We start from the raw sequence: 27,303 nt of genomic DNA on the forward strand, positions 1-27,303 counted from the left end.
GAAAACGGCTCCGTAAAGAAAATTTGCGATCTTGATGAAGGATTTTAATTCAAACATGTTTTAAATCAACAGATCGTATCTCCCCGCCCCCCGATTGACAATGTCAAAGAGTAACCTACAACGTCCGTCTTGTGTGGCGATGGTGATAATGAAAGAAGGGAGAGGCTGATATCAGATGCCGGCACGTGATATGCTCCTCTTGAATAACACCACAGGGGCTGGTAAATTTTAACGTCCCAATTCGACGGACGGATCGCCATCAACAGTATCATGTGCCCTCACTACATGAAACACTGCAGTGAGATACGGAATTTAATCCAGGACACTGGCACAAAAACTAACGATGAGAATTTTACACCGCTATTTTTCTCCTCTTGCTAGCACTGAAAATTTGAAGGATATTATTCTACCGGACAGCTTTAAAATTGCTTTATTCTGCACCACTAGTTTAGGGTGTGGCACATTCTCAGGTGCATCTACACTAGCAACAGATACATTGCCTCGTCTCGTCAATTGTCACGTGCCATGTGTATTTGTGCACGTAGTTCTTCAATTTTATAGAGGCTGTGGTGCCCCACCGAGGAGAAAAAAAAGTGAAAATTTCATCCACCACCAGGATAGGACTACATCTGGCTTACTCAAGAGTCGAGCGCCATCGCGCATGCGTGCGTTAGTGTCCTCGGCTGCGCAAGTGGGTCAAAAAATCTTTAATACCCAAAAACTCGCGTGGATCTCTGAGTTCTAAAGGTACGTCATATAACTGATGTTTTGGAAACCATTGTTCCGTCTACGTCCAACTTCATGATGCTTGCAGAGAGTTAACGGGACTTCTCCTTTTTAAGCACTTTTACCATAATCACCAGCATTGCTATAAAATTACGGTATGTTGATAGTTTTTACTTATGGACCGCCTGACAGCAACTGAATAAAACACAATTTTAGTGCCATACGCGTTTCGCCTTTATTTTCTGCAAGGCATCATCAGTGGCAGGTTGCGAGGACAATTTCTTACATATTACCCTCCTGTTGCATTTTTGGTGTTGTTCTTCTTCTTATGAATGCCAATTTGCGGTTTTTTCCCCATTCCAGAGCACTATGAACTGAAAGCTTGTTTCAATGCAATGCAGAAGAAGAACAACACCAAAAATGCAACAGGAGCGTAATATGTAAGAAATTGTCCACACAACCTGCCACTGATGATGCCTTGCAGAAAATAAAGGCGAAACGCGTATGGCACTAAAATTGTGTTTTATTCAGTTGCTGTCAGACGGTCCATAAGTAAAAATTATCAACATACCGTAATATTACACGCAACTGAGGAAGACAGGACTACAAAAGTTGAAGACTGCTATAAAAGCTTCTGATGATCAGTAACCATTAGTTGTAGAGCCAAACTTCAGACTTTTAATCTCAAAGCGGAAAACGGAATCCGTTAGTGCATAAATATTCCTGTACAAGGGCATGACAGTTATAAATGATCTTATCATTCGTTTGAAATTCCTCATGGTGACTGCTTCGCACCACCTTCATGATCAGTTTATTACAGTTTTGTTCTGTATTTTTTGGTCAGCAGTCCGCCTCCGATAGTGAGCGGTCTGCGTGTCTGACTGCCATGTGCCGATTCGGGTTCAGTTCTCAACAGTGCCAGGGACTTTTGTTTGGTGAGAGCGCTGGAAGTGGTACACCTGGCAATTGAGGAGTTAGCAGATAACCTTCCTATTAGTGAAAACTGCACAAAATCTCTACAACAGATCCTGAGATTAGCCTTCACGAGAGAAAACCGCGGCGGGTGGGGGTTTAAATTAAAATATATGTACAGATAACCAGCACGTCGGTCGGTGGTTTTGCAGGCGTTCGTGGCGACGGGCACCAACATCCAGCTGGTGTTCAACCCCAGCACCAACGGCTACAGCACGGCGGACCCGGGCCGCGAGTGCGACTTCGATAAGGAGCACGGCAAGGTGAGTACGGGGCGTCGCCATGGCCATTCAGCCCGCTTGCCAGCGGATGCGAAAGACGGCGGCGTAGTGCAGGCCATAGCTAGCATTTAGCTGTGCCCTACCAGCCGTGACTGCTTGCGCATTTTTGGAAGCTCTGTTAAGGATCTGAGCCGTCCTCCCGCTCTAAGACAAAATTACCGTCAGAGGCATAGACATGGAGTTCATAATAATACACGAGAAACACCTTTCCACTCTACAAGAAAACTAGCATATTAAAAAGAAAAAGACTCACACAACAGAAATGAAACAACTCATAAATGATGAGACCAATCTGGCAAACCACATAACTGTTAAGTTAATAGACCACTCAGTATAATATTAAATAAAGGCATATGACCCACAATCACCATTAGCATCTACTCAGAGTTGGTTTGAGCCCCCCCCCCCCCCTCTCCCCATTTTCGCATTCCGTATCGCATTCGGGAAGACGACAGTTCAAACCCGTCTCCGGCCATCCTGATTTAGGTTTTCCGTGATTTCGGGCAACTGCCGGGATGGTTTGTTCGAAAGGGCACGGCCCGTTTCCATCCCTATCCCTCCGTAATCCGAGTTGTCGGCGGGACGTTAAACACTAATCTCATCCTCCCGCTTCTTCTCCTACTCTCATCCTCCCCACTTTCCACGTAGTCTGAATTCCTTTCTCCCCTGCTCGTCCATCCCGCTTATACCTCTGCTGAAAGTCTACACATTCCCCCTTCCTGCCTCCCTTTCTGCTATCCTTCATAGTTCTTGAACATTTTATTTTACGAACAAGTTATCTCAGTAACCTCTTTGCGCAGCTATGATAGCATACGAATGATATGGTATTGTGCTATTTTGCCACGTAATGACATTATTGGGGAATAGTGGGTGTTGTGTGATACAGTCCATCAGCAGTCAGCGTCAATTCAATTTGTGTTCACTATATTTTGCGAAGCTTTCGAAATGTGGTGCTACAGAAGAATGCTGAAGATTAGATGGGTAGATCACATAACTAATGAGGAGGTATTGAATAGAATTGGGGAGGAGTTTGGGGCACAACTTGACTAGAAGAAGGGATCGGTTGGTAGGACACGTTCTGAGGCATCAAGGGAGGGCAGCGTGGAGGGTAAAAATCGTAGAAGGAGACCAAGAGATGAATACACTAAGCAGATTCAGAAGGATGTAGGCTGCAGTACGTACTGGGAGATGAAGAAGCTTGCACAGGATATAGTAGCATGGAGAGCTGCATCAAACCAGTCTCAGGACTGAAGACCACAACAACAACAACTTATTTTGCGAAAAAAAAAAAAGGAAATCAAAGCACGTTACTGGCACAGAATTTACAAATTTATCCTTATTACAAAACACATGGTAAGCGTACTCACCTATATATCACTGTACCCCGTGTTTTGATGAATACCTGCAAGCCGTGTGATGATAAATTTGTAACTTTGAAACCAATAATTGTGTTTTTCAAATAAAGTTTACCAAAACTGAATTCTGACTGGCTGTTGTTGTACATTATTCGCAGGATAAAATTTACACTTAAGGATAAGGCGCATACGTCACAGTCGTTCATCCTGTGTACCGTGAGAGCAACGATTACTACTTCCTATGAACGCGTCCCACGCTGGTGCTTACCTCGTAGAGTTATGATCTCGTCACAGTTTTTAACAGTTCCCTGTGAGGCTGCTCCATACCGCTGATGCGCAGAGCGGTTACTATGTGTGATATTGCCTTCTTGCAAGTGTTATGTTTTACAGACGATGAACACGAATCCTTGTTCGGCCTCGGTCATTTGATAGCTGCTACTCCGATACGACTACGAGGTTGTTCACGCGGTTCAGCTCACAACGGTGTAGACGCTACGTAGCCTAATTTGTGGCTTGAAATGAAGTTACTGGCTCTTCGTTTTCGTCATGTCTTCTGATTCGTTGGGAGATCTCCTGAATCTGTTAGGATGTAATGCTTTCATTTCTGCATAGTTAAGGACTCCTGCATTACGTATAGCTTGTTTTAAAAATGCCAGTCACAGTCTTCTTCGGACCTTCGTGCTTTGTAATGTTTCTTGTACAACAGAACACTCATCACGTCTTCTTCGCGCTATTGTTCTCCTAAAGGACCTTTCTTCGCCAATTCTTTGCAGAAATTCCTGGTTGTTAGTGTTATCTGTCCAATTCAACAGGTGTCTGCAGCACCGTAACTAAAATACAAGAAAAATTTTTGGAAATTTGTGGTAAGGTCTTATGCGACCGAGCTCCCTAGGTAATCGGTCCCTAAGCTTACGCACTACTTAATCTAAGCCGTCCGGTGTGGCCGAGCGGTTCTAGGCACTTCAGTCTGGAGCCGCGCGACCGCTGCGGTCGCAGGTTCGATACCTGCCTCGGGCATGGATGTGTGTGATGTCCTTAGATTGGTTAGGTTTAAGTAGTTCTAAGTCTAGGGGACTGATGACCTCCGATGTTAAGTCACATATTGCTTAGAGCCATTTCAACCATTTGAACTCAGTCTAACTTAGACTAACTTACGCTAAGGACAACACACATACCCAAGCTCGAGGGAGGACTCTAACCTCCGACGGGGAGAGCCGCGCGGACCGTGACAAGACGCCTGAGACCGAGCGGCTACTCCGCGTGGCATATTTCAAAAGATTTCATTTCATTTTTGCGTATCGTTCATGTTCTACTTCCACGCAGTGTTATGCTTAAAATGCAACACATAATCCCTTTTTTCCTCACTTCAATATATATGAAGAAAGCATTTTTCTTTTAACCGTGAGCATTGCTTTTGTTTTTAGAATTCTTTGTTTGTCTTCTTTGCTTCGTCCGTCTTCAGTTACCTTCATCCCTAAATATTTGTTGATAATGTTTGCTACATTTTACTTTCTCACATTTTGATGAGGTTACTGGCTATTAATAATAGTAATAATAAGAAGTGTTTCTTGAAATGTACCGTAAAAGGTCATAAAACAGCATACTACGACTGATTCATGCGCTCTAGGAATGAACATATTTCAGGTAATTTGTAACTGGTTTTCTTTCGTTCGTTGGAAGAGCGTGGCCAATAACTTGCGGCACCTGGAGTTGGAAGCAATATAACGGTGCCTGAAAAGAGACGTTTAAGGGTCGGCCTTTCGCCGGAACGCGTCGGAGAGGACTGGAGGTCCACGTGTGCCGGCAGACATGCCAGACACCCCCGGGCTCGCTAAGCTGACGGCCGGAGCGAAAGCGCATATTGTGAGAGGCCGTTACAACGGTACTCACCCGCCCTCAGCATTCATGACTGCTCTTCTGGGGACTCCCTCCTGAGGACGCAGCTTCTGCCACGGCTGACAAACCTCTGTGTGTACACACACACACACACACACACACACACACACACGGAACAGAGAGAGAGAGAGAGAGAGAGAGAGAGAGAGAGAGAGAGAGAGGGAGGGAGGGAGGGAGGGAGGGAGGGACACACACATCGGTTTCCATGTACCAAAAACAGTCGGGAACGTTTTGAGGGCCTAATTGCGAGTTAAGAGGTACTAACGTCTTTGTGCAATGGTTAAATAACTAGGTTCCGATTCTCTAGTAATACACCGCGCCGGTTCAAGTTTTACGTGGCTCGCTGACTTCGTTTCAGTCAGTTCCTGACATTGGTTCGTTCTATAAGATCGCGACCGTTACCATCTTCTGCACCGTTCGACTTAGTTAGAGATGTCAAGATCGACAGGACATCTGAAAATGGCTCAGTACTCGGCGTCAACAGAACACTCGGAACGATTGTGCGTTCACTGTAGACGGAGATTCAACATAATGTCACGTCGCTTAGACCAGTAGTGGACGGTGAAAGTGAGATTACGAAATTCCGTTCGTGTTGCAACAACTCAGAATACAGCAGATACATTAAAGTACTTTAACAGTCGAAGTAAAGTTCATAACACTTGTTCTTGATAGGTCATATTATAGATTTTGCACGTTGTTGAAAACTGGAAGCCTATGCATATACATTTGTACTCCGTAAGCCACATTATGGTGGGTGTCGTGGGATACTTAAGGGTACAATTATTGGAAAGAATTTAAGAAGGTTGTGTTGTTGCTTGAAACAAGTCGCGGGTTTTCTCTGAATTTAATAATTAACTGCTATGACGCGTTTCGAGTTTAACCCATCATCCGATGGCCTATTATGAACGGATAAAAGTAACACCTGTTTTGTTATAAAGTTTACAGAAACGCACATTTCTTATAAAAGTAAATTCCTAACGAACAATATTCAAGACCAAATCGCTTTTATATTTAGAAATACACACCGTTTCAGATACAAGCACATGAGCTTCGCTATAGAAGTCAAATACTATAATTAACGTTTATGTAGAATAAAAGGTAGTACCATTAGTTGCACAATTCCACCTAAACTGTTGAAGTACCATACAAGCGATGCCCAGCGCCAGCGTGTGTGCTGGGAGAAACGGTTGTCCAAAGTGCGTGTCAAACAGGACGTACTTTAAACAATAAACCACGCCACAGGGCAGAACACCTCTCCTACAGCATCTGCCACTGGGGTTGGCTGAGCCACTGTGTGACGCTTTCACGCTTATGAAGTGAACCTGTAACGAAACGTGCTGTTCTTCTTTGTATCTTACCTTTTTGTTACATCAGTCCTGCCTGGTACTGATCCCAAACCGACGAGCAGCATTCAAGTATTGCTCAAACGAGAATTTTGTACGCTACCTCCTTTGTGGGTGATCTACCTAAGGATTCTCCCAATGAATCTGTTCATGGTTAGTCTTAGGTATATGGTCGTTCAACTTTAATTTGCTCCGTACGCACACTGCTAGGTGATTTATGGAAGCGACTGCTTCCAGTTATTCTGCAATCGTGTAATCATACAGTAATGGGTCTCCCTGCCTATGTATGTGCAATACGTTACACTTGTTTATGTTAAGTATGAACCGCCAGGCCCCACACTAAGGGTGGATCCTCTGCAGAACTTTCTGCATTTTGCTACAATTTTCTATCGTTAAACTTCTCTGTACACAACAGCATCATCCGCGAAAAGCATCATGGAACTTCCGACATTATCCACTTGGTCATTTACGTATATTGTGAAAAGTAATGGTCCTATTGCACTCCCCTCTAATACGTCCGATGTTCGATTTCTCTTCGAGCCGGCCGGGGTGGCCGGTTCTAGGTGCTACGGTCTGGAACCGCGCTACCGCTACGGTCGCAGGTTCGAATCCTGCCTCGGGCATGGATGTGTGTGATATCCTTACGTTAGTTAGGTTTAAATAGTTCTGAGTTCTTAGGGACTGATGAACTCCGATGTTAAGTTCCATAGTGCTCAGAGCCATTTGAACCAAAACCTTGACGATGACATTCCGTTCCGTGACGACCAGTGTGAATCGATCTTTAACCTTCCATTCTTTGTCACTACTACTATATTCTTAGCTCTGCTGTTCCATTTTTTTTCCTCCGCTGTGACCTGTCAGCAGATTTTATTAGGAAAATCCGCTTCAGTTGTCGTTACAGGGAGTTTGTAGATCTCTTAGTTATAGACCAGCCTGCAGCCTATACGGTTCTTACAGGCTTAAGTCACTCATAGTAGACTAGACACTTCCATGCACAAGTGCTGACGGTGTCTCCTGCTATATATGTTGTTGGTAATACTCCGGTTTCAGTCATGCGGAAACTGTGACAATGATTAACGTACCTTTAATTTCTTGTAGCTTTCACAGTGATGGAGACGTGGGGAAGACAGTTGCTACGATTTTCATGCCATTGCAATAGAATTTACGCTCTTCTATTTCTGTATCCAAACGCCTGTATTTATTATTTTCCAACGCAATTGGAGTAAATTTTGAAGCCACAAGCCTATAACAGAAAGCACATTCGCAGACGAAATTCCTTTAAATCAGTTGTAAATCGAATGAAAAGCAACAGATACGGCTGTCTGGATAGAGGAACAAAAAGCGAATAAATAGTATTTATTTTAAGCCGTCAAAACACTTGAAATTTAATCGCTAGTGCTCTGACAGCTGACTTAGATATTTCCAATCACACCATCTTAATGTTGCTATTTTTTAGGTTGCTTTTTATTAGAACTTTATCAAAAACTCTGTCTCAATACTAGCACTTGGACTACGCTTTAGCGGGAAAAATGGCGATGCGAAGTTGGTGGTCGGGGGAAGGTATCAGCAGCAGTGTTAAAAGGAAACTTTCGGGAAGTATATAGTGTATTTCGTCTTTTAAGCAATATAGTCTATACTAGTAATAGATTTTTTACGAGCTAAAATTCATTTTCTCTTTCAGTAATTTCTCTTTCTGAGATGTAAGCTACTTGTAACTTGAATGGGTATCTGGGAAAACTTGACAAAGTTTTCGTATTTGTTCCTTGCATGTGGCAGCTTTCGTGTGTTAATAAGAGTTAAAGGAGGTTGCCCACTGTGGCCGAAAGCGGCGGAATACATGCGGAATTCCGAAGAGTATAACTAAGCGCCCCAACAGAGTTCCTTACAACTTCGGCGTCATTTTGGTCGCCATAAATAGCGGCTAATGCTATTCCTCACTTGTTTGGAGAACCGACAGCTGTTGATCACTTAGTACTGAACGCCTTTCTTTATTACAGAAATTTTTTTAGCAAAATAACCACTGTTCCAAAGGGGGAAATCGCCTTGTGTAAGGATGAACAAATATGTTCGCCAGAATCTGGTTAGAGCCGCTTCACTTTAATGTGTATCGAGGATATACATTCCAAGGATAAGACTACAACCACTTCCATTTACGACTACATTAATTTACAGGCACCGACAGTGAACGTGTGCAACAAGTGTGAATTTCACAAGTCCACCCTATAATTGTAAACAGGCAACATATTTGTTATGAAGCCAGAAGTTCTCACTGTAGTAACTTCGATTGGTATTACAATAAACCAGTGTCAAAAGTACAACTCTTACATTTAGCGCAGTGAAAGTCCAATCAAGAGATATTTCTCATACTTGTTACCATGTCTACAAATTATGTCGATAGATGGTGAAAGTATTGGCTAAAGGACGGATTTCAGAAAGTGTCGCACGTGATCTGTAGTCATCGTGATTGTGTGAAAGGTCTTTCAGAAACTCGTGCTTCGCAGAGGAAAAGCTGAGTTCTGCGGGCGAGGGGGCGAGAGAAAGCTGACCACCGATCGATGACGGCCGCCATCTTGCCGCAGCGACACGTAGCACAGATTTCTGCTGTTGCCACCCGCTACCCTGCTCAGTGCCGCTCCAGTTCCTTCTTCCGAAAACTGGTGCAGTCAGATTTGCTTTATTTCCACTCAGTTGGGTACTAACCTTATCGCACTTGTTAGTGATGCAGCCTGATGGCGGAATTAAACGCACATAGTTTGTGTTATTCATTCTTTGTCGCAGTTAGTCAAGCATATTTATATGCTCAGTAAATGGTTCGCAGAGATTTTCTCATAAATTTAAGTATGGCCGTGTCATACTCCTAAAATGACAGCACAAATATAAGACGGCTTCTTTCTGTGGCCACAAGCAGCATATTTTTTGTTTCCATATTTGTACAGCTCTAGTTACAGAAGACATGTATGCTCACTGATTAACAAACATCTGCAGGAGTAGGCGAAGAAATGTTAAACTGAAAATTGTACGTATGGTACACATTTTAACTTGTGAATTAACTTGTAACTTGAGTCCGCAGTTTTTGGCTGTGTAACATCTTTAACATCTGAATTTCGGCGTTACGCCACTGCCAAGCATTAATAATTAGTGCCACGTCACGGAACACACATGTTTTAAGTGACGGAACCCATGTAGACTTGTGTCCCGTTTTACAGCATACGGGTAACAGCTATGACAACTGAGATAAGTAACATCACTTTACTCATGTTATTTTTCATGCAGAATGAATCAGAAATGCGGTTATACAAAGTAAGATCTTTGCTGCCACGTTGTGACTTACGTTTTACAGCTGCATTTGTTTCAATCTGCATGAGAAATAAGCACGAGTCAAGTGACGTTACTTACGTCAGTTGTCACAGCTATTGCCCCATTGTTGTAAAATCGGACACTAACCTACGTAAAACTTATATACTTTCCTTAACATGGCACAAATTATTTATACTTGACAATAGCTTAACGCCTAAACTGCAATATCAGAAGAAAAACTTGTACAGCCATAAGCATAATATGACGTTCATTTAAAATTTTAACGTGTGTTTCTAGTAGGTTCGAATGAAGAATTTTTTCGCAAGTGATGTCTACCAAATAAGCAGCATTCTACAACTAAAAAACTGGCTAGAAACAGAAATGTCGTTGAAGAGTTTTTTCAACATTCAAAAATAAATTCAGAAAATTGTGGTTAGCAATGCACGTTTTCGCCCTGAGGTAAACACTGTGTAATAGCAAAACGTAACAGCAACATATCTAAAAGCGAGCTAGCTAATATTTCTAAGAATTTTTTTGTCCTTGACGTGCTAGGCACCATAGAACCAATATAATATACTAAGCTAGTGAGAGCTTAGCTTTTCCACATCTTCACTGACTATTCTCCGTTAGCGCATGGGCGTCATTCGCGGCAAAAAGGCACCCTCTGAAACATTCATATCGTAAAGGTCCCGAGTTCGAATCTCGGTCCGGCACACAGTTTTAATCTGCCAGGAAGTTTCATTCATATCGTATACGTTATTGTCCAGTTGCGCGTTTACCTATTGTGTCAATTGTAAAAATAGCGTGAGGAAAGAGAAGCAACAATCAGCGACCGCAAGGCTTTATCGTTTTGCTGATTAAGTGCTATTCTAGCACTAAATTCGGAATGTAGGTCCTAATTTATATTTCATTTGCTCACTGTACATTAGCATGCCATCTCCTTGCAATTTTTAACTCTGCCAAATTTGGAGGAATGTTTCATTTGATTACAAAATCACAGCCATATATGTTTCTTCAAACTACTCGTTAGCATCCGCCAAGTTTTCTCTTCCTTTTGGCTAGTTAGGCAGCGATCATTGTGTTCAGAATTTTCAAGCGCTCATTCAAGCGTGATTGAACCGAAAGGGCCGGGCGATGTGACCGAGCGGTTCTAGGCGCTTCAGTCTGGAACCGCGGGACCGGTATGACCGCAGGTTCGAATCCTGCCTCGAGCAAGGATGTGTGTGATGTCCTTAGGTTAGTTAGGTTTAAGTAGTTCTAAGTTCTAGGGGACTCATGACCTCAGAAGTTAAGTCCCACAGTGCTCACAGCCATTTGAACCGAAAGGATTCTCATGTTGAACGGGAACCCGGACCCGGTCACTCAGTCCTTAGAGCCGAAAAGCGAGACTAACCAAGAGAAGAGCAGAACGCGTGAAGTCAACGTTCATTTTTCAATACGCGTGCAAAGTTTCTTCAAAAAGTGTCAGAATCATGAAGCAGCATGAATTGAATGATGTTCCGCCTACCAGCCAAGACAATAGCTCTAGCAACTTTTGACGACAATCTGTTCTTACGAGACGCAGGATTATGCAAAATTCCTTGGCACTGTGCTAAAAATTCTGGGCTAATCCCATTGGGATTCTGTAATCAAGAAAGCAGTGGAAATACAACGTCAGACAGTCTGCTCAACTGAGACGAGTCTTCCAACTGTACAATTCGTGTAAATCCTTTTATTTCGCGTCTTCGATCACAAAGAAAGACTTTTTTGTCTTTGTTTCCTGGCTAACAAGTTTAATGATTAGACACCTAATTGATTATCACTGGGGATTTGCACCTGCTCTTTGCAAGGATGTATGTCTCCAGAGCTCTGTTTGTTTAGTCCCGGCGCTTGCAACATCTTTGATGCACGAGTTTTATCTGCGTCTGCCATGTTATCTGTGGAGGACATGTATTTTATTCCGCAGTATAACATTAAATGACGTTTTGGCATTCCGTATAAATAGGCACGCTTGAACACTCTAAACCGTCAACAACTCGTTTTGAAAATATCTGCAACGTCTGTATATCGGAAGAGCAAATGCTGATGTCCCCCATATACGCCAGAAAAGTAAGGGAATAATGTACGCGTAATGTACGTCAGTTTTTTTCTGACAGTTATAAATAGTGAAGTATGAAAACATTCCGTGCGCCTCTCGTAATTCTAAAACGCTACGTCGTCCTCGATGTAATTGCAGTCGGGCTGTGATGCACTCAGAGAATATGATTACGGGATAACGTTAAAAACTGGCAGAGCGCGGCGTACGACGCAAAATGGCGCCACGGGCAGAGGCAGAAGGGGTGCCGTGGCGATGGCTGCAGGCGCGCCGTGATTAGCTGGCCTGGGGTGCGCACCCCTCTACTTCATTACCCTACCGGGCCTCCCCTCCCCAAGCCCCTGACACTCCCCGTTCAAATTGAAATACGCGACGAGCTTTACGGCTCAGGCAGACCGTATTATCCCCGGCAATATAGGGGACGCGTTTTAGAGCCGAGGGACGGCTAGAAATGCGCCGGGAAGGGGAGGAGGTACATTCACGTCACGAAAATATCGAGTTACTGGTCGCTGACTGGGATACGTTACGCGTAGGGTCCGAGAGATACACAACTTTCCCGTGTGGTATACTGCTTTTCGGCGAGGGGCATCGAATGTGACAGCCAAGCATATTCCGACATGCAACATTTATCTTGGATTGTTTTCCGATTGATGAGTCACAGTCACTAGTTTAGGAAAGAGAGGATTATCTACTTTGCAGTGCTTCTCATCGTAATATTTTAAACTGTCAGCAGCCCCTTCGTAAGACTTTCTTCCAGTGTGAACCTTATCTGTATAATTTACTAATATCTGCCTCTTATTCTATTCGAATGCACGAATGCACAGAAACGTCAAACGGGCCGACTTGGAGCAGGAGAGGCACCACAGGACATTTTGATTTCCACTGTCTATACTTTTACAAATAAATTCATAAAACTTTAACAGCATGACCAGGAAGGATTCAGGATTCATACACATAGCAGTGGAAACTCAAAAACGTAACAAAACACATTTTTTTTACACGTCAAATTTAATCATTTTTTAACTTACTACTGGCTACATTTGTTGCTATAGGTACACTTTGCTACCTATGTAAGAGAGGTTCTTCGATGACTTTCGCACAGCGTACAAAACATAGTTACAGGTGTATGAAACTCTAGAAGTTATTTAATTTATGAAAAAATGAATGAACTGTTACATTTTAAACTTCATGTTTAGAAAAAATTCAAGTTTTAGAGTTAATTATCTCAATTTTTTCCACAGTTTTTTAATGGATTTGGAAAATTCTAGAGTTTCATACACCTGTAACTACTGTTTGTATGCTATGAAAAATTCATCGAAGAATCTCTCTTACTTAGGAAGAAAAGTGTACCTATAGCAACAAATGCAGCCAGTTATAAGTGAAAAAATGATGAAATTTCTCATGTAAAAAAAGGTATTTTGCTAAGTTTTTGAACTTCCACTGCGATGAGTGTGAGTCCTCAATCCTTCCTGGTCATGGTGACAAAGTTTTATGAATTTATTTGTAAAAGTATGAACAGTAGAAATTAAAATGTCCTGTGGTGACTCTCCTGCTCCAAGTCGGCCCGTTTGACGTCCTATCCCCCTTAAACAACTAATAAAATTTCGTTTCATATATGCGAACGTATTGACATGGAACGACTAGTAAACTACGTTCGCATATATGATACGAAATTTTATTAGTTGTTAAAGTTTCTGCAAATTCGTGCATTCGAAGAGAAGAAGAGGCATACATTTGTAAATTATACAGATAAGGTTTACACCGGAAGAGAGAGAGAGATTCTTACGAAGGGGCTGATGACAGTTTGAAATATTACGATGAGAAGACCTGCAACGTAGATACTCCTCTCTTTCCTAAGCTAGTGACTCTACAATCGGAAAATAATCCTAGATAAATGTTGCATGTCGGAAATTTCTACCCGTTTTACAGTAAAACTATCTCAGAAACAGCCCGATCTATGGCTGCGCAAAGAGTAGCTTCTGCAGTTTCTAGATGTCGGATTTGCGTTTCGGCGCTAACATTTGAACATTTGCGCAGTTTTGACTCACATGGTAAAATATTAACAAGAAACGTTTCAGTAACAGTTATTTGTGTTGTGTCTAGGCAAGACAGCCTAGACACAATGAGAGGAAGCCGAAAGGCACGCGCTAAGCTAAAGCCGGATGCGTGAGGTCTGAAACAGGATACGTAATGAAGGCTATAAAGAAAAGTACGTAGCTTCGGGAATACTTAACTTTAATCCAGCCTTTTGGTACATCTGGAGATTGTGGCGATACAAGTGAGACTCTTTAGATCCATGCAATGTTACTAATGGCGCCTTGCTAGGTCGTAGCCATGGACTTAGCTGAAGGCTATTCTAACTATCTGCTCGGCAAATGAGAGAAAGGCTTCGTCAGTGTAGTCGCTAGCTACGTCGTCCGTACAACTGGGGCGAGTGCTCGTCAGTCTCTCGAGACCTGCCTTGTGGTGGTGCTCGGTCTGCGATCCCTGACAGTGGCGACACGCGGGTCCGACATGTACTAATGGACCGCGGCCGATTTAAAGCTACCACCTAGTAAGTGTGGTGTCTGGCGGTGACACCACAATTTGCATATCAGCAGCCGTGTAGAAATATTTTACAGAAATATGTGCGTTGCATTTTTTTGCAGCAAAAAAAAAAAAAAAAAAAAAAAAAGGGTCAAATGGCTCTAAGCACTATGGGACTTAACATTTGAGGTCATCAGTCCCCTAGACTTAGAACTACGTAAACCTAACTAACGTAAGGACGTCACACACATCCATGCCCGAGGCAGGATTCGAACCTGCGACCGTAGCAGCTCCGTGGTTCCGGACTGAATCGCCTAGAACCACTCGGCCACAGCGGCTGGCCAATTTGCAGCACAAATATAACAGATTTAACATTTATTTCGCAATGCACACCTCTCCATTTCGCCATGTTAGGGCATAAAGCTTCATAGCATTAGGATCCTAACTGTATTTGTACTACGACCTTCTGACAGTCAGGAAACCCTTCCCGGGATAATCAGAAATAATTAAGTTTACTGGGAAAATGTTCAGGCGGTTTCTTATTTTTACAGGCACTGTTGCGGGTGATCAGTTTTTACGTTAGGGCTTCATAAGGAAGCCACACAATCTCCAGCTAAGTCTGGAGGTTGACACCAGCATTATAACACTAATATATTTCATATTAGTTGATTCGAAAATGTATTAACTATTTTGAAATTGTGATAAAAACGTTGTTTTCTAGCAGGAGAAACTCTACGACATGTCTTGGTAGTAGAACGCTTATGACTGTTAAAACAGAAGAAACACCTGTACATGATTAATACGGCGATGGCGTATATTGAGCTTTATGGTTGTCCTTGGTCGCTGATCTGATGCGAAAATCTTATGAAATACCTCACAGAGCTATTTTTAGGACTATCTTACGAAGCAGGTGTCTGGGGTTATATGTGTATGTATATAGGCAGCTCGCGTGCAATATCCACAGGGCTTTTATGAACGTTGTTTTGAATTCCATCTCGAAAGGGAAAATATGCTGTAAGAGACCATGTACTTACTGCTTCACTTTGTCTTTATGAACCGAGATCTCTTTTTGTTTACAGCTGAAGAGCAACACTGCGCAATGCTGGCGTCATCACCAGGCTTGTTCAAGCTGTAATGCCCGTCGAGTCGGATAGCAGATTGTGTCTTACGTAACGCGGTGTGGTTTGCAGCTGTAGAATCGCCGTCGTGAAAAATGTGCTCCTTCCGCGCAATAGTGTCTGTGCAATGAGACATTTGATCGCCTGTAACGTGCAACTCATCCTCGGAGTCGTACTTTTTCCTTGAAAAATACAATATCACGACAGGCGCCTGCGTCATCTGTCCCCTACTTATTTAAGGTTAAGATTCTTCCGGAATTGGACGTAAATACGTCTGACTCACAGCTTAGTTACGAAGGAGTTATTTGCTCTGGCGTACTAGTGTACGACCACTTTCAACCTAATACGGTGCTCTTACTGTGTGGAATGTTTTTTCAAAGCCGATCAACTCCATGGCAACTGACAGGCGGTTTTCTGTAGACATATTTTGCTCTCGTCCAAAAAAGTCGTTTACGAGGTCTGATACAAAATAAAGTAAACTGGTGCTGCGAATGATTTAAATTTTTGGTGGTTGTTGTGACCGGGCGAAAGTAAAATCGTTCGACCAGTCACATTGGTCCTATACTATGATGCTTGAGTTCTTCAGACGATGTCACGAACGGGGGCAGAGCTCTATATAGCTCGACGCTACATGTATTGACCTCAGCGTTAGGGCCAGTGTGGCCGTGGTATTTAGGAGCGCCTCCCTCACGTCACTGCGATCATTCGATAATCTCTGCGGTATCGATTCGTTTTACCAAATTTGGTGCGGCAACGCGATCTCTGTACGATATCACTGTGGTAATCTACAAATACATTTTTTTTCCTTTCTCCCATTGCTGTAGTAAACAGTTCAGCGGCTTTGAGTTATCGATTTTAAAGGAATAATTCAGAATCGGAAAGCAGACTCGCATTAATACCTCTTGAAAAATAGATTCCTAGTAATGTGAGCACTGCAGTTCATTTTTCGTCAGTGTGCGTGCATCTAGGACTTCATTAAAAGTAAGGTGAAAGTACCAGTTTGCTTTTGTTCTACAATATTATTTTTATTGCTAACCGGTTTTCGGCTTACAAGGCCATCTTCAGGCATTTACTGAGTATTATCACCAAAGAAGTTAAATGTTAGCAGACAACATTGGAAGAGAAGTAACACATCTAGAGTGAAGTAGAACCATACAGTGAGTAACATCTTTGCAATGAAATAGTAAAAACTGAACAGTACATAAATAACAATGGAGTTGACAGGAAAATCTTTAGCACAAAATAAGAATAGCATGCCTACATAACAGTTTCTATTGATAAACAAAACTATTGAAATAAGATAAAATAGTTTTGTTTATCAATAGAAACTGTTATGTAGGCATGCTATTCTTATTTTGTGCTAAAGATTTTCCTGTCAACTCCATTGTTATTTATGTACTGTTCAGTTTTTACTATTTCATTGCAAAGATGTTACTCACTGCATGTTTCTACTTCACTCTAGATGTGTTACTTCTCTTCCAATGTTGTCTGCTAACATTTAACTTCTTTGGTGATAATACTCAGTAAATGCCTGAAGATGGCCTTGTAAGCCGAAAACCGGTTAGCAATAAAAATAATATTGTAGAACAAAAGCAAACTGGTGCTTTTCATTTATTATTATAATGTTGTTCTACCAAGAACCGACGGAAGATTCCGTTAATAAGGTGAAAGTTTTCCTTCTTGTCTTCGTTGGTTCCTATTGCATGTGTCGATACTGAGAACGTTGTTTTGTCTTTCGTTGGCAGTGATCAGAGGTTTGGAGATTGCTCAATGTGTGCAACTTCCATCGGGTTAAATTTGTAGAATAAGGTTCTGATGTCACTTCTATCACAATATAAAACAGTCTCCCGACTGAAGCCGGCCGTTGTGGCCGAGCGGGTCTAGGCGCTTCAGTCTGGAACCGCGCGACCGCTACGGTCGCAGGTTCGAATGCTGCCTCGGGCCATGCATTTGTGTGATGCCCTTAGGTTAGTTAGGTTTAAGTTCTAGGGGACTGACGACCTCAGCTGTTAAGTCCCAAAGTGTTCAGAGACATTTGAACCGAAAGAGTTCTCATGTTGAACGGGAACCCGGATCCGGTCACTCAGTCCTTAGAGCCGAAAAGCGAGACTAACCAGAAGAAGAGGAAAACGTGTCCAGTCAACGTTAGTTTTTCAATACGCGTGCAAAGTTTCTTCAAAAAGTGCCAGAATCATGAAGCAGCATGAATTGATGTTCCGCCTACCAGCCAAGGCAGTAGCTCTAGCAACTTTTGACGACAATCTGCTCTTACGAGACGCAGGGTTATGCAAAATTCCTTGGCACTGTGCTAAAAATTCTGGGCTAATCCGATTGGGATTCTGTAATCAAGAAAGAAGTAGAAATACAACTGTCAGACAGTCTGCTCAACTGAGACGAGTCTTCCAACTGAACAATTCGTGTAAATCGTTTTATTTTGCGTCTCCGCTCACAAAGAAAGACTTTTTTTAGTCTTTGCTTCCTGGTTTATTGAAACCGGCTAACAAGTTTAATGATTAGACACCTAATTGATTATCACTGTGGATTTGAATCTGCTCTATACATGGAGGTATATTATGCATCCAGAGCTCTGTTTTAGTCCCGGCGCTGCAACATCTTTGATGCACGAGTTTTATCTGCGACTGCCATGTTATCTGTGGAGGACATGTATTTTATTCCGCAGTATAACATTAAGGGGGATAGGACGTCAATCGGGCCGACTTCGAGAAGGAGAGGCACCACAGGACATTTTAAGTTGCACTGTCTATACTTTTACAAATAAATTCATAAAACTTTGTCAGCATGACCATGAAGGATTCAGGTTCTAGGCGCTTCAGTCTGGAACCGCGCGACCGCTACGGTCGCATGTTCGAATGCTGCCTCGGGCATGGATGTGTGTGATGTCCTTAGGTTAGTTACGTTTAAGTAGTTCTAAGTTCAAGGGGACTGATGACCTCAGATGTAAAGTCCCATAGTGCTCAGAGCCATTTTTTCCCGACTGAAGACTACCACTACTACAACAAAAACAACCATATCAGTATTTCGTAACCATATTGCAAGCGATTTGTCTGAGGCTATAATTATGCTCATGATGTAAGAAGACAAAGTAAGAGGAAGCAGTCCTCAACGCTATACAAAGTTTGAACCCGCACCATATATTAGATATGGTCGCATTGGACATGATATTCATTTTTCTTCCTAAGAGCTGACTTGTCAGTCTGATTATGGTGGCACTTACAATTTAACGAGAGCTGTAAACTGGGAAGAAAAATACGAGAACTGACCCACGAGCAAGTAATGTGTCACCCGCCGAGTCACACGTGCACGCCGCACCGTTATCACAGTGTACACATCCGTTCTCCATATATTCAACATGCTTCAACATATATGCTGCAGTTATCAATGTTTTAGAGGTCTTCCTTCTTAGATAAGTCAGATTTTAGGAAGAAAATTTTGTACGCCGCTTATTAGTGACTAACGTACCTCACAAGGGAACCTCCCCATCGCACCCCCCTCAGATTTAGTAAGTTGGCACAGTGGATAGGCCTTGATAAACTGAACACGGATCAATTGAGAAAACAGGAAGAAGTTGTGTGGAACTGTAAAAACATAAGCAAAATATACAAACTGAGTAGTCTGTGGACCACATAGGCAACATCATGGACATAAAGCTCAGGAGCGCCGTGGTCCCGTGGTAGCGTGAGCAGCTGCAGGACGAGAGGTCCTTGGTTCAAGTCTTCCCTGGAGTGAAAATTTTACTTTCTTTATTTTTGCATAGTTATTATCTGTCCGTTCGTTCATTGACGCCTCTGTTCACTGTAATAAGTTTAGTGTCTGTGTTTTGCGACCGCATCGCAAAACCGTGCGATTAGTAGACGAAAGGAGGTGCCTCTCCAATGGGAACCGAAAACATTTGATCGCAAGGTCATAGGTCAACCGATTCCTCCACAGGAAAACAGATCTGATATATTCTATACGACACTGGTGACGGCATGTGCGTCAGGAATATGTTGTCGACTCACCTAACTTGTACACTTGGCGGATGGGTAAAAAGATTCTTCTACCTTGCCCGATTTAGGTTTTCTTGTGGATGTGATAATCACTCCTAAAAAAGTGATGAAAACATAAGAGTTTGTCACATAAACTGAAAATAAAAAAATTAAACTCTTCACTCGATGGAAGATTTGAACCAAGGACCTTTCGTTCCGCAGCTGCTCACGTTACCACGAGACCACAGCGCTCTCACGTCCCAAGTCTCCTTGATGTTGCATATTTTTCCATGAACCACTCAGTTTGTATATTTTGCTTATTTTTTCACAGTTCGACACAACTTCTTTCTGTTTTCTCAATTGATCTGTGTTCAGTTTTTCAAGGCCTATCCACTGTGCCAACTTATAACTAAATCTGAGGGGGGTGCGATGGGGAGGTTCCCTTGTCAGTGACATTACAAACACTGGCCGCATTGCCGGCCGTTGTGACCGAGCGGTTCTAGGCGGTTCAGTCTGGAACCGCGCGACCGCTACGGTCGCAGGTTCGAATCCTGCCTCGGGCGTGGATGTTTGTGATGTCCTTAGGTTAGTTAGGTGTAAGTAGTTCTAAGTTCTAGAGGACTGCTGGCCTCAGATGTTAAGTCCCATAGTGCTTAGAGCCATTTTTTGACATTACAAACTACAGTGACGCTCATAAACGTTCGGTGCTACCACCTCACAACCTTGCTGTTTTTGGAACGTTAGTGCTTCAGGTACATTTATATTCTGCAAAACCTCATGTACTGAATCTACTACTTGTTAAGGGATCTCTAGGCCCTAATGTTCCAGTTTACCGTGCAGCTGACTGTTGGCTGCCGTTTGAGCGTCAGTGGGAACGACCACAGCCATTAGTCGCCTGCCCAGAGAGAAAGACGCGACTATTTCTGCTTTCTGGTGCGGTGTGAGAAGGCGGGCAATTCCCCGCGCGCCAGCCACTTCCCCTGGAGAAGCTGTCAAAACAAACGGCGCGCTCTGCCCATCGCCGGGGCTGATAGCGCCGGCACTTCCGGTCCCATGGGCGCGTGTCGTCTTCCCAAACTTGTGTTCTAGACGAGGCACAAGCGCTATGCTACAAATATAGCACTATTCTTATCCATCAGCTATCAGAGATCATTGGAACAGCGGAAAGTTCCACGGGACTGGAAGAAGGCCCAGGGCATAGCAATCTATAAAAAGGGTAGAAAATCAGATGCCCATAATTATCGGCAAATATTACTGTCATCGATTTGTTGTAAAATCATGGAACATATTTTGTGTTCAGACATAATGACCTTTCTAAACTCTGAGAAGCTCTCCGGCCGGTGTCGCCGTGCGGTTCTAGGCGCTTCAGTCTGGAACAGCGTGACCGCTACGGTCGCAGGTTCGAATCCTGCCTCGGGCATGGATGTGTGTGATGTCCTTAGGTTAGTTAGGTTTAAGTAGTTCTAAGGTCTAGGGGACTGATGACCACAGATGTTAAGTCCCATAGTGCTCAGAGCCATTTGAACCATTTATTTGAGAAGCTCATCTGCAGAAACCAGTACGGTTTTAGGAAACAGCGGTCATGCGAGACACAGTTGGCCCCTTTGTGCATGATGTACAACAGGCTCTAGACACCGGCTCCCAGGTTGATGCCATATTTCTCGACTTTCTAAAGGCGTTTCGACTCAGTTCCGCACTATCGCTTGCTCCAAAAAGTTTGCGCTTACTGTCTATCCGATGACATATGCGGATGGACAGAACGTTTTCTGACAGACAGAGAGCAGTTGTAAATAGGCTGTTTAGGTTTTTATATTGGTAACGCCAGTAGCGCAGTGTATGAAAATCACTGGCTGTGCTGTGTGCAGTCTGTGGCTGGGTGGCATTGTTGTAATACTCGCTATTGTAGTGTTGGGCTGTTGGCTGTTAACAGCGCGCAGCGTTGCGCAGTTGCAGGTGAGCCGCCAGCAGTGGTGGATGTGGGGAGAGAGATGGCGGAATTTTGAGAGCGGACGGTCTGGACGTGTGTCCATCAGAAAGAGTAAATTTGTAATATTGGGTATCATGGACTGATATATATATATATATATATATATATATATATATAAGGTAAATACATTGTTTGTTCTCTATCAAAATCTTTCATTTGCTAACTATGCCTATCAGTAGTTAGTGCCTTCAGTAGTGTGAATCTTTTATTTAGCTGGCAGTAGTGGCGCTCGCCGTATTGCAGTAGTTCGAGTAACGAAGATTTTTGTGAGGTAAGTGATTTGTGAAACGTATAGGTTAATGTTAGTCAGGGCCATTCTTTTGTAGGGATTTTTGAAGGTCAGATTGCATTGTGCTAAAAATATTGTGTGTCAGTTTAGTGTTGATCAGAATAAGTAAAGAGAGTAATGTCTGAGTATGTCCATTTTCGCTCAGCTGTTTGAAAATCAAATAATGTAAGAGGTTTATCAGCACAGTAATTCATTAATTTTTCTAAGGGGACGTTTCACAGTATGTCGTCCTGAACGGGATGACTTACAAATCAATGAGGATCCAGAAAATAAATGTGTGGTGTAATGACTCGCAGTCATCTCTCAATATTAGTTAGGTGTAACCTACTGCGTGTAACAAGGCGAAAATCCCCATTAATGTACGAGTAAAAAATAAATGCCCAGTTTTTGGAACCGGTAACATCCGTCAAGTATCTGGGTGCGACTATTCGAAATGATCTGAAATGGAATGATCAGATTACACAAGTAACGGGCAAGGCGAACTCTAGATTGCGGTTTATTGGTAGAATCCTGAAGCGATGCAGTCCTTCAACAAAAGAAACTGCTTACAATACTTTAGTTCATCCAGTCTTAGAGCACTGTTCGTCTGTATGGGACCCTTACCAGTTGGGTCTCATTCAAGAGATTGAAAAGGTCCAAAGAACAGCGGCAAGGTTCGTGACTGGTACATTTAGCCATCGCGAGAGCGTTACATATCTCATAGAAAGGAAGTGGGATACACTTGCAGATAGACGACGCTCTAAACGGAAGGGGCTGCTCACTAAACTCCGAAATCCGATCTTCGCTGAGGATGTAGAGCATATATTATTACCACCAACTTTCAGATCTCGCAATGATCACCATTCAAAGATAAGGGAAATTAGAGCTCGTACTGAGGCGTTCAGACAGTCGTTTTTCCCTCGTGTGATCCGCGAGTGGAACAGAGGGGGGGGGGGGGGGGGGGGGGAATATTACTTTGGCGCGAATTGTGCCTCCGCCACACACCGCTTGGTGGCTAGCGGAGTAAATATGTAGGTGTAGAGAATGACGCTGGCTCTACTTGGTTAACTGGTTTTCCTTTTATGGGGCTACGCTGTAGACGTACTCTGCTGCGTCACTGCAGCGGTGAGGTGATAGTCCTTTTCTACCCAGTGTGACACAATTTTCCTAACGATGGATGACTTGGTGGAGATCTTTATAGTAGAAGTCTACGTTTAGGCTGTTCAGAACTGTTAAACTTCGAAAATCACCTCATCGACATTCTAATAATGCCTGCCAAAAAATGGTATCGTCATATGAGGAAAGAAGAAGAAGTCACTGCGTGCCGCGTTAAGAGAATACGGGAGGTGAGGCAAAATTTGACAGCCCAAAGAAGCAGCATGCGTTACTGCGTTCTGCGCAGAATGAGCTGATGGGAACAAAAATATCCCCTTGGGCCGCTTCCCGCGACCGTTTCGCCTTGACAGCCTCCCACAGTTCACTAGGAAATTTCGGTGGTGTGCTCTTTTGACAGTTTGCTCCTTACCAGCATAGTCTGTCAGCATCATCACCGCAGTCACAAACAACATAAAGAATCAATCTTATGCAGTGATGGCTAGGTTTTCGCCTTTTGTCCATTGGTTAATAGGATGCTGAACAAGTCGTCTGGAGTCCCTTGATACAACCGAGGCATTTCCACTGCTACCTCACTTCTGAGGACTTTTCGAATGGCCGTGAGCATTCACTTTTCGAATGGGCATTAGCATTCAGGGAACACAGCAGATGGCCTCTTTTGTCGTAGTAAAAAGGTCGTGCGAGACGATAGAAACTGATCCATGACTGATTTGTCACTATCCGTTCGGGAGCGAGAGGCCGGTCTTCGAGCACCAGGGCTTCCACTTCCTGGTTGTTCAGTTCTTCCGAGACGGTCTGCCAGTTGCTTCTTCGTTACTGAGACTTATCTGCGCTACCCTTCAACTGCGTCGTAGGAGGGTGCATTGTTGCCGTACAGTTCCTCCAATTCAGCAAGGTGTGTTGCACCGCTGTTCCTTTCAAACGAAAAAATATTCCTAATAACCGCACGATACTCCAGTTTATAGACGTGCTACACCGTTTTATTTTGGGTCCTCCAGCGGCATGGTGCGGTACCAGATTGTGGGGATGTCACTGTGTACGGGGTGACAATTATTGAACTATGTGGAAAAAAAACGTAAATTGGTACGAACTACGCTGTACACACACTTTATTCAACATATAAACGTCACTACAGATGTTCGGATTTGGGTTATGACATGTTCGATACGCCCGTCATCATTGGCTATGATGTGTCGTTGACGAATAGCGAAATTCTGCATGACGCGCTGAAGTGTCGGAGTATGGGTGCTGTGGATGACCTCCTGAATCGCTGTTTTCAGCTCAGCAGTAGTTTTGGGGTTATTGCTGTATCTTCTTCTTCATGTGCCGTCTCCTCTAAGAAGGTTGGCTGTCATCATGGCAATTTCTGATCTTGATTTGGCTGATCTAAGGAGTTCTGACGTTGAACAGTTGTACCAATTTTTTAAATTGTCAATCCAGGATGTCCGTCTTCTACCCCTCGTTCTCTTCCCACAAATTTTCCCTTCTAGTATTATTTGCAATATTTTGTAATTTACTCCCCTAATAACATCGCCTAAATATTGCAGCTTCCTTACTTTAATAATTTTAATTAATTCTTTTTCCTTTCCCATTCTTCTTAGGACATCTTGATTAGTAATCCTCGACACCCAACTAATTCTAAGTATTCTTCTATATGCCCACATTTCAAAAGCTTCTAAACTGTTCATGTCCTTCTTTTTCAATGTCCACGCTTCCATTCCGTATAATAATTTTGAGAATATATAGCATCTTAGCAACCTCATTTTTGTGTCTAAACAAATGTCTCTCGAACAGAATGCATTTCTCATCTTATTAAAGATACTTCTGGCCTGTCCTATTCTCGATTTAATTTCTTCTGAGCTTTCAATCTCCTCATTTACAATTGTTCCGAGATATTTAAATTTACGTACTTGATCGACTCTTTCCCTATTGATTGTAAGATTTTCTTGTTGGTGTGTTTTAGATATCACCATGAACTTAGTCTTGCTTACGTTAAGAGTCAAGCCAAATTCTTCACTTTTTTCTGCGACTTTGTCAAGAAGTAATTGTAGATCTTTGAGGTTTCCAGCTAGTAGTGCAGTGTCATCAGCAAACCTAACATTGTTAATGTTTAGCCCATTCACTTTAATGCCAGCTATTTCATCTGCTAGAGCTGCCTGGATTATGTCTTCTGAATACATATTAAACAATAAGGGTGAGAGAACGCAACCTTGTCTCACACCCCTCTTTATTTCTATATCATTCGATAACTCATTTTCTACCTTCACGGTTGCGGTTTGATTGTAGTAGAGGTTATATATAATGCGGATTCTTTCTTATCAAGTGTTTTCTTTTCTAACAATTCTATGAGATGATCATGACGAACTTTGTCAAATGCTTTATTATAATCCAGGAAGCACACATATAGTGGCTGGTTAACCTCCATACATCGTTGCGAGATGTATGGAGGTTAACCAGCCACTATATGTGTGCTGCATACTTTGTCTTTAACATAGCCCCACAAAAAGGAGTCTCATGCGTTCAGATCCTAGAGCGAGGATGCGGTCCTCCAGGACATCAAACACTCTCCTGCTTCGATGGGGTCGGGCTCCGTCTCGCATGAACCACATCTTGTCAAAATCGGGGTCACTTTGGACAATAGGGATGAAATCATTTTCCAAAACCTTCTCGTACCGTCAGGTAGTCACCATGCCATCAAGGAATATTGCACCGATTATTCCGTGCCTGGACATTGCACACCACACAGTCACCCGTTGAGGGAGAAGAGACTTCTCGGTCACGAAATGCCGATTCTCAGTCCCCCAAATGCGCCAGTTTTGCTATCTGAGCCGGTCGGAGTGGCCAAGCGGTTCTAGGCGCTACAGTCTGGAACCGCGCCACCGGAACGGTCGCAGGTTCGAATCCTGCCTCGGGCATGGATGTGTGTGATGTCCTTAGGTTAGTTAGGTTTAAGTAGTTCTAAGTTCTAGGGGACTGATGACCATAGCAGTTAAGTCCCATAGTGCTCAGAGCCATTTGAACCATTTTTTGCTTGCTGACGAACCCATCCAAATGAAAATGGGTTTCGTCGCTATACCAAACCATACAGTGCATACTAATTCCCATCATGCCCCGCGGCCAAACGTGCATTTTGAACGTCCTAACCCAAAACGTTATGACGATTTTATTTCACATAGTCCAGTAACTGTCAACCAGACCATGACTGCAGAATATGGCTGCTAACAAACAAAAATAATTACACAACTTAAATTTTTAGAGGTGATCGTTAAAACTGTGACTGTTCCTCGTAAGGGGGGAGATCTCTGAAGGTTATGTTTAGGAAACACGGTCACGTTAAGTCCGCATTAAGTCTGCCACGATGTCCGACGACTTCCGGTATACAGTAAGTCAGGAGCAGCAGCCATCGCCAGAGTTGCCAAGAAACATATTCCTCCCACAGTGAACGACTGCGCGGACACTGGCCGTGCGGCAGATCCGCTGTGCTGTGCTGCGCTGTGCTGTGCTGGTGTTTAAGGCAGCTGCGGGCCGGATGCGCCTTTTGTGGCGCCGCCAGCCGCCGGCTCGCGGCTGCTCATCCGAGCCGACGCAGAGCGCGCTCCGCTGCGCAACACACAGCGTGAAACACGGCACGTATCAATGCCCGCACGCCCGCCCTACCCTTGACCGTAAACAACGCCTGTTCCTCGTATCCCGGCAGCTCCGCCTGTCGGCCCGCGCTCTATGCCGCCTACTGATATCCACTCGGGTGGTCGGCCACGTGGCCAGTTGTACGCTACGCTCAGATGCAGTCGCTACAGAAGTGGAAAGACAGCCAGGTGTGCTTGAAGGATCCGATTCACCTGCGCTACCAATGCAAATTTTGCTGTTTACGTACCATTCCTGGAAAAAGCTGTTATACAGGGTGTCCGAAAAGTCTTTCCCTGATTACATAAATTGATAACTCAGGCTAGAAGTAAGATACAAATATGAAACTGGTGTCTAATTGTTTGCAAACTATCAAAGTTTTTTTCACACATCAGTAAACTTCCACATGGGCACCCTTGGTAGCACGTAGCACGTCTAGGCGATATTCAATTTCCGTCCACACGTTAGTCAACATCACTGGAGAGATCGATTCAACGACAGTGGTTATCCGTTGCCGCAGGGTTTCAAGATCTGGTACACGTGTTCGGTAGACCTCGTCCTTGACATAATCCCATAAAAAGAAGTCTAATGGAGTTATGTCAGGAGAGCGTGGAGGCCAAACCGTTGGCCCATCACGACCAATCCATCGCCCGGGAAAGGTCATATCGAGATAGGCACGGACGTCCAAACCCCAATGAGGCGGTGCACCGTCTTGCTGAAACAATACATCGGCGTGA

The 27,303-nt window shown here is 43.4% G+C and overlaps 1 protein-coding gene across 1 annotated transcript in view; it reads left to right on the plus strand.

Annotated features, from left to right (window-relative positions):
* LOC124775155 (protein big brother) overlaps positions 1–27,303 on the plus strand; it is a 224,316-nt gene that overhangs the window by 31,749 nt on the left and 165,264 nt on the right. Inside the window, exon 3 of the mRNA XM_047249995.1 lies at positions 1,851–1,961. Coding sequence (XP_047105951.1) covers positions 1,851–1,961 — 111 coding nt within the window. The remainder of the gene's footprint in view (positions 1–1,850; positions 1,962–27,303) is intronic.

The sequence above is a fragment of the Schistocerca piceifrons genome, chromosome 2, assembly GCF_021461385.2.
Source record: "Schistocerca piceifrons isolate TAMUIC-IGC-003096 chromosome 2, iqSchPice1.1, whole genome shotgun sequence".
NCBI classification, from domain to species: domain Eukaryota; kingdom Metazoa; phylum Arthropoda; class Insecta; order Orthoptera; family Acrididae; genus Schistocerca; species Schistocerca piceifrons.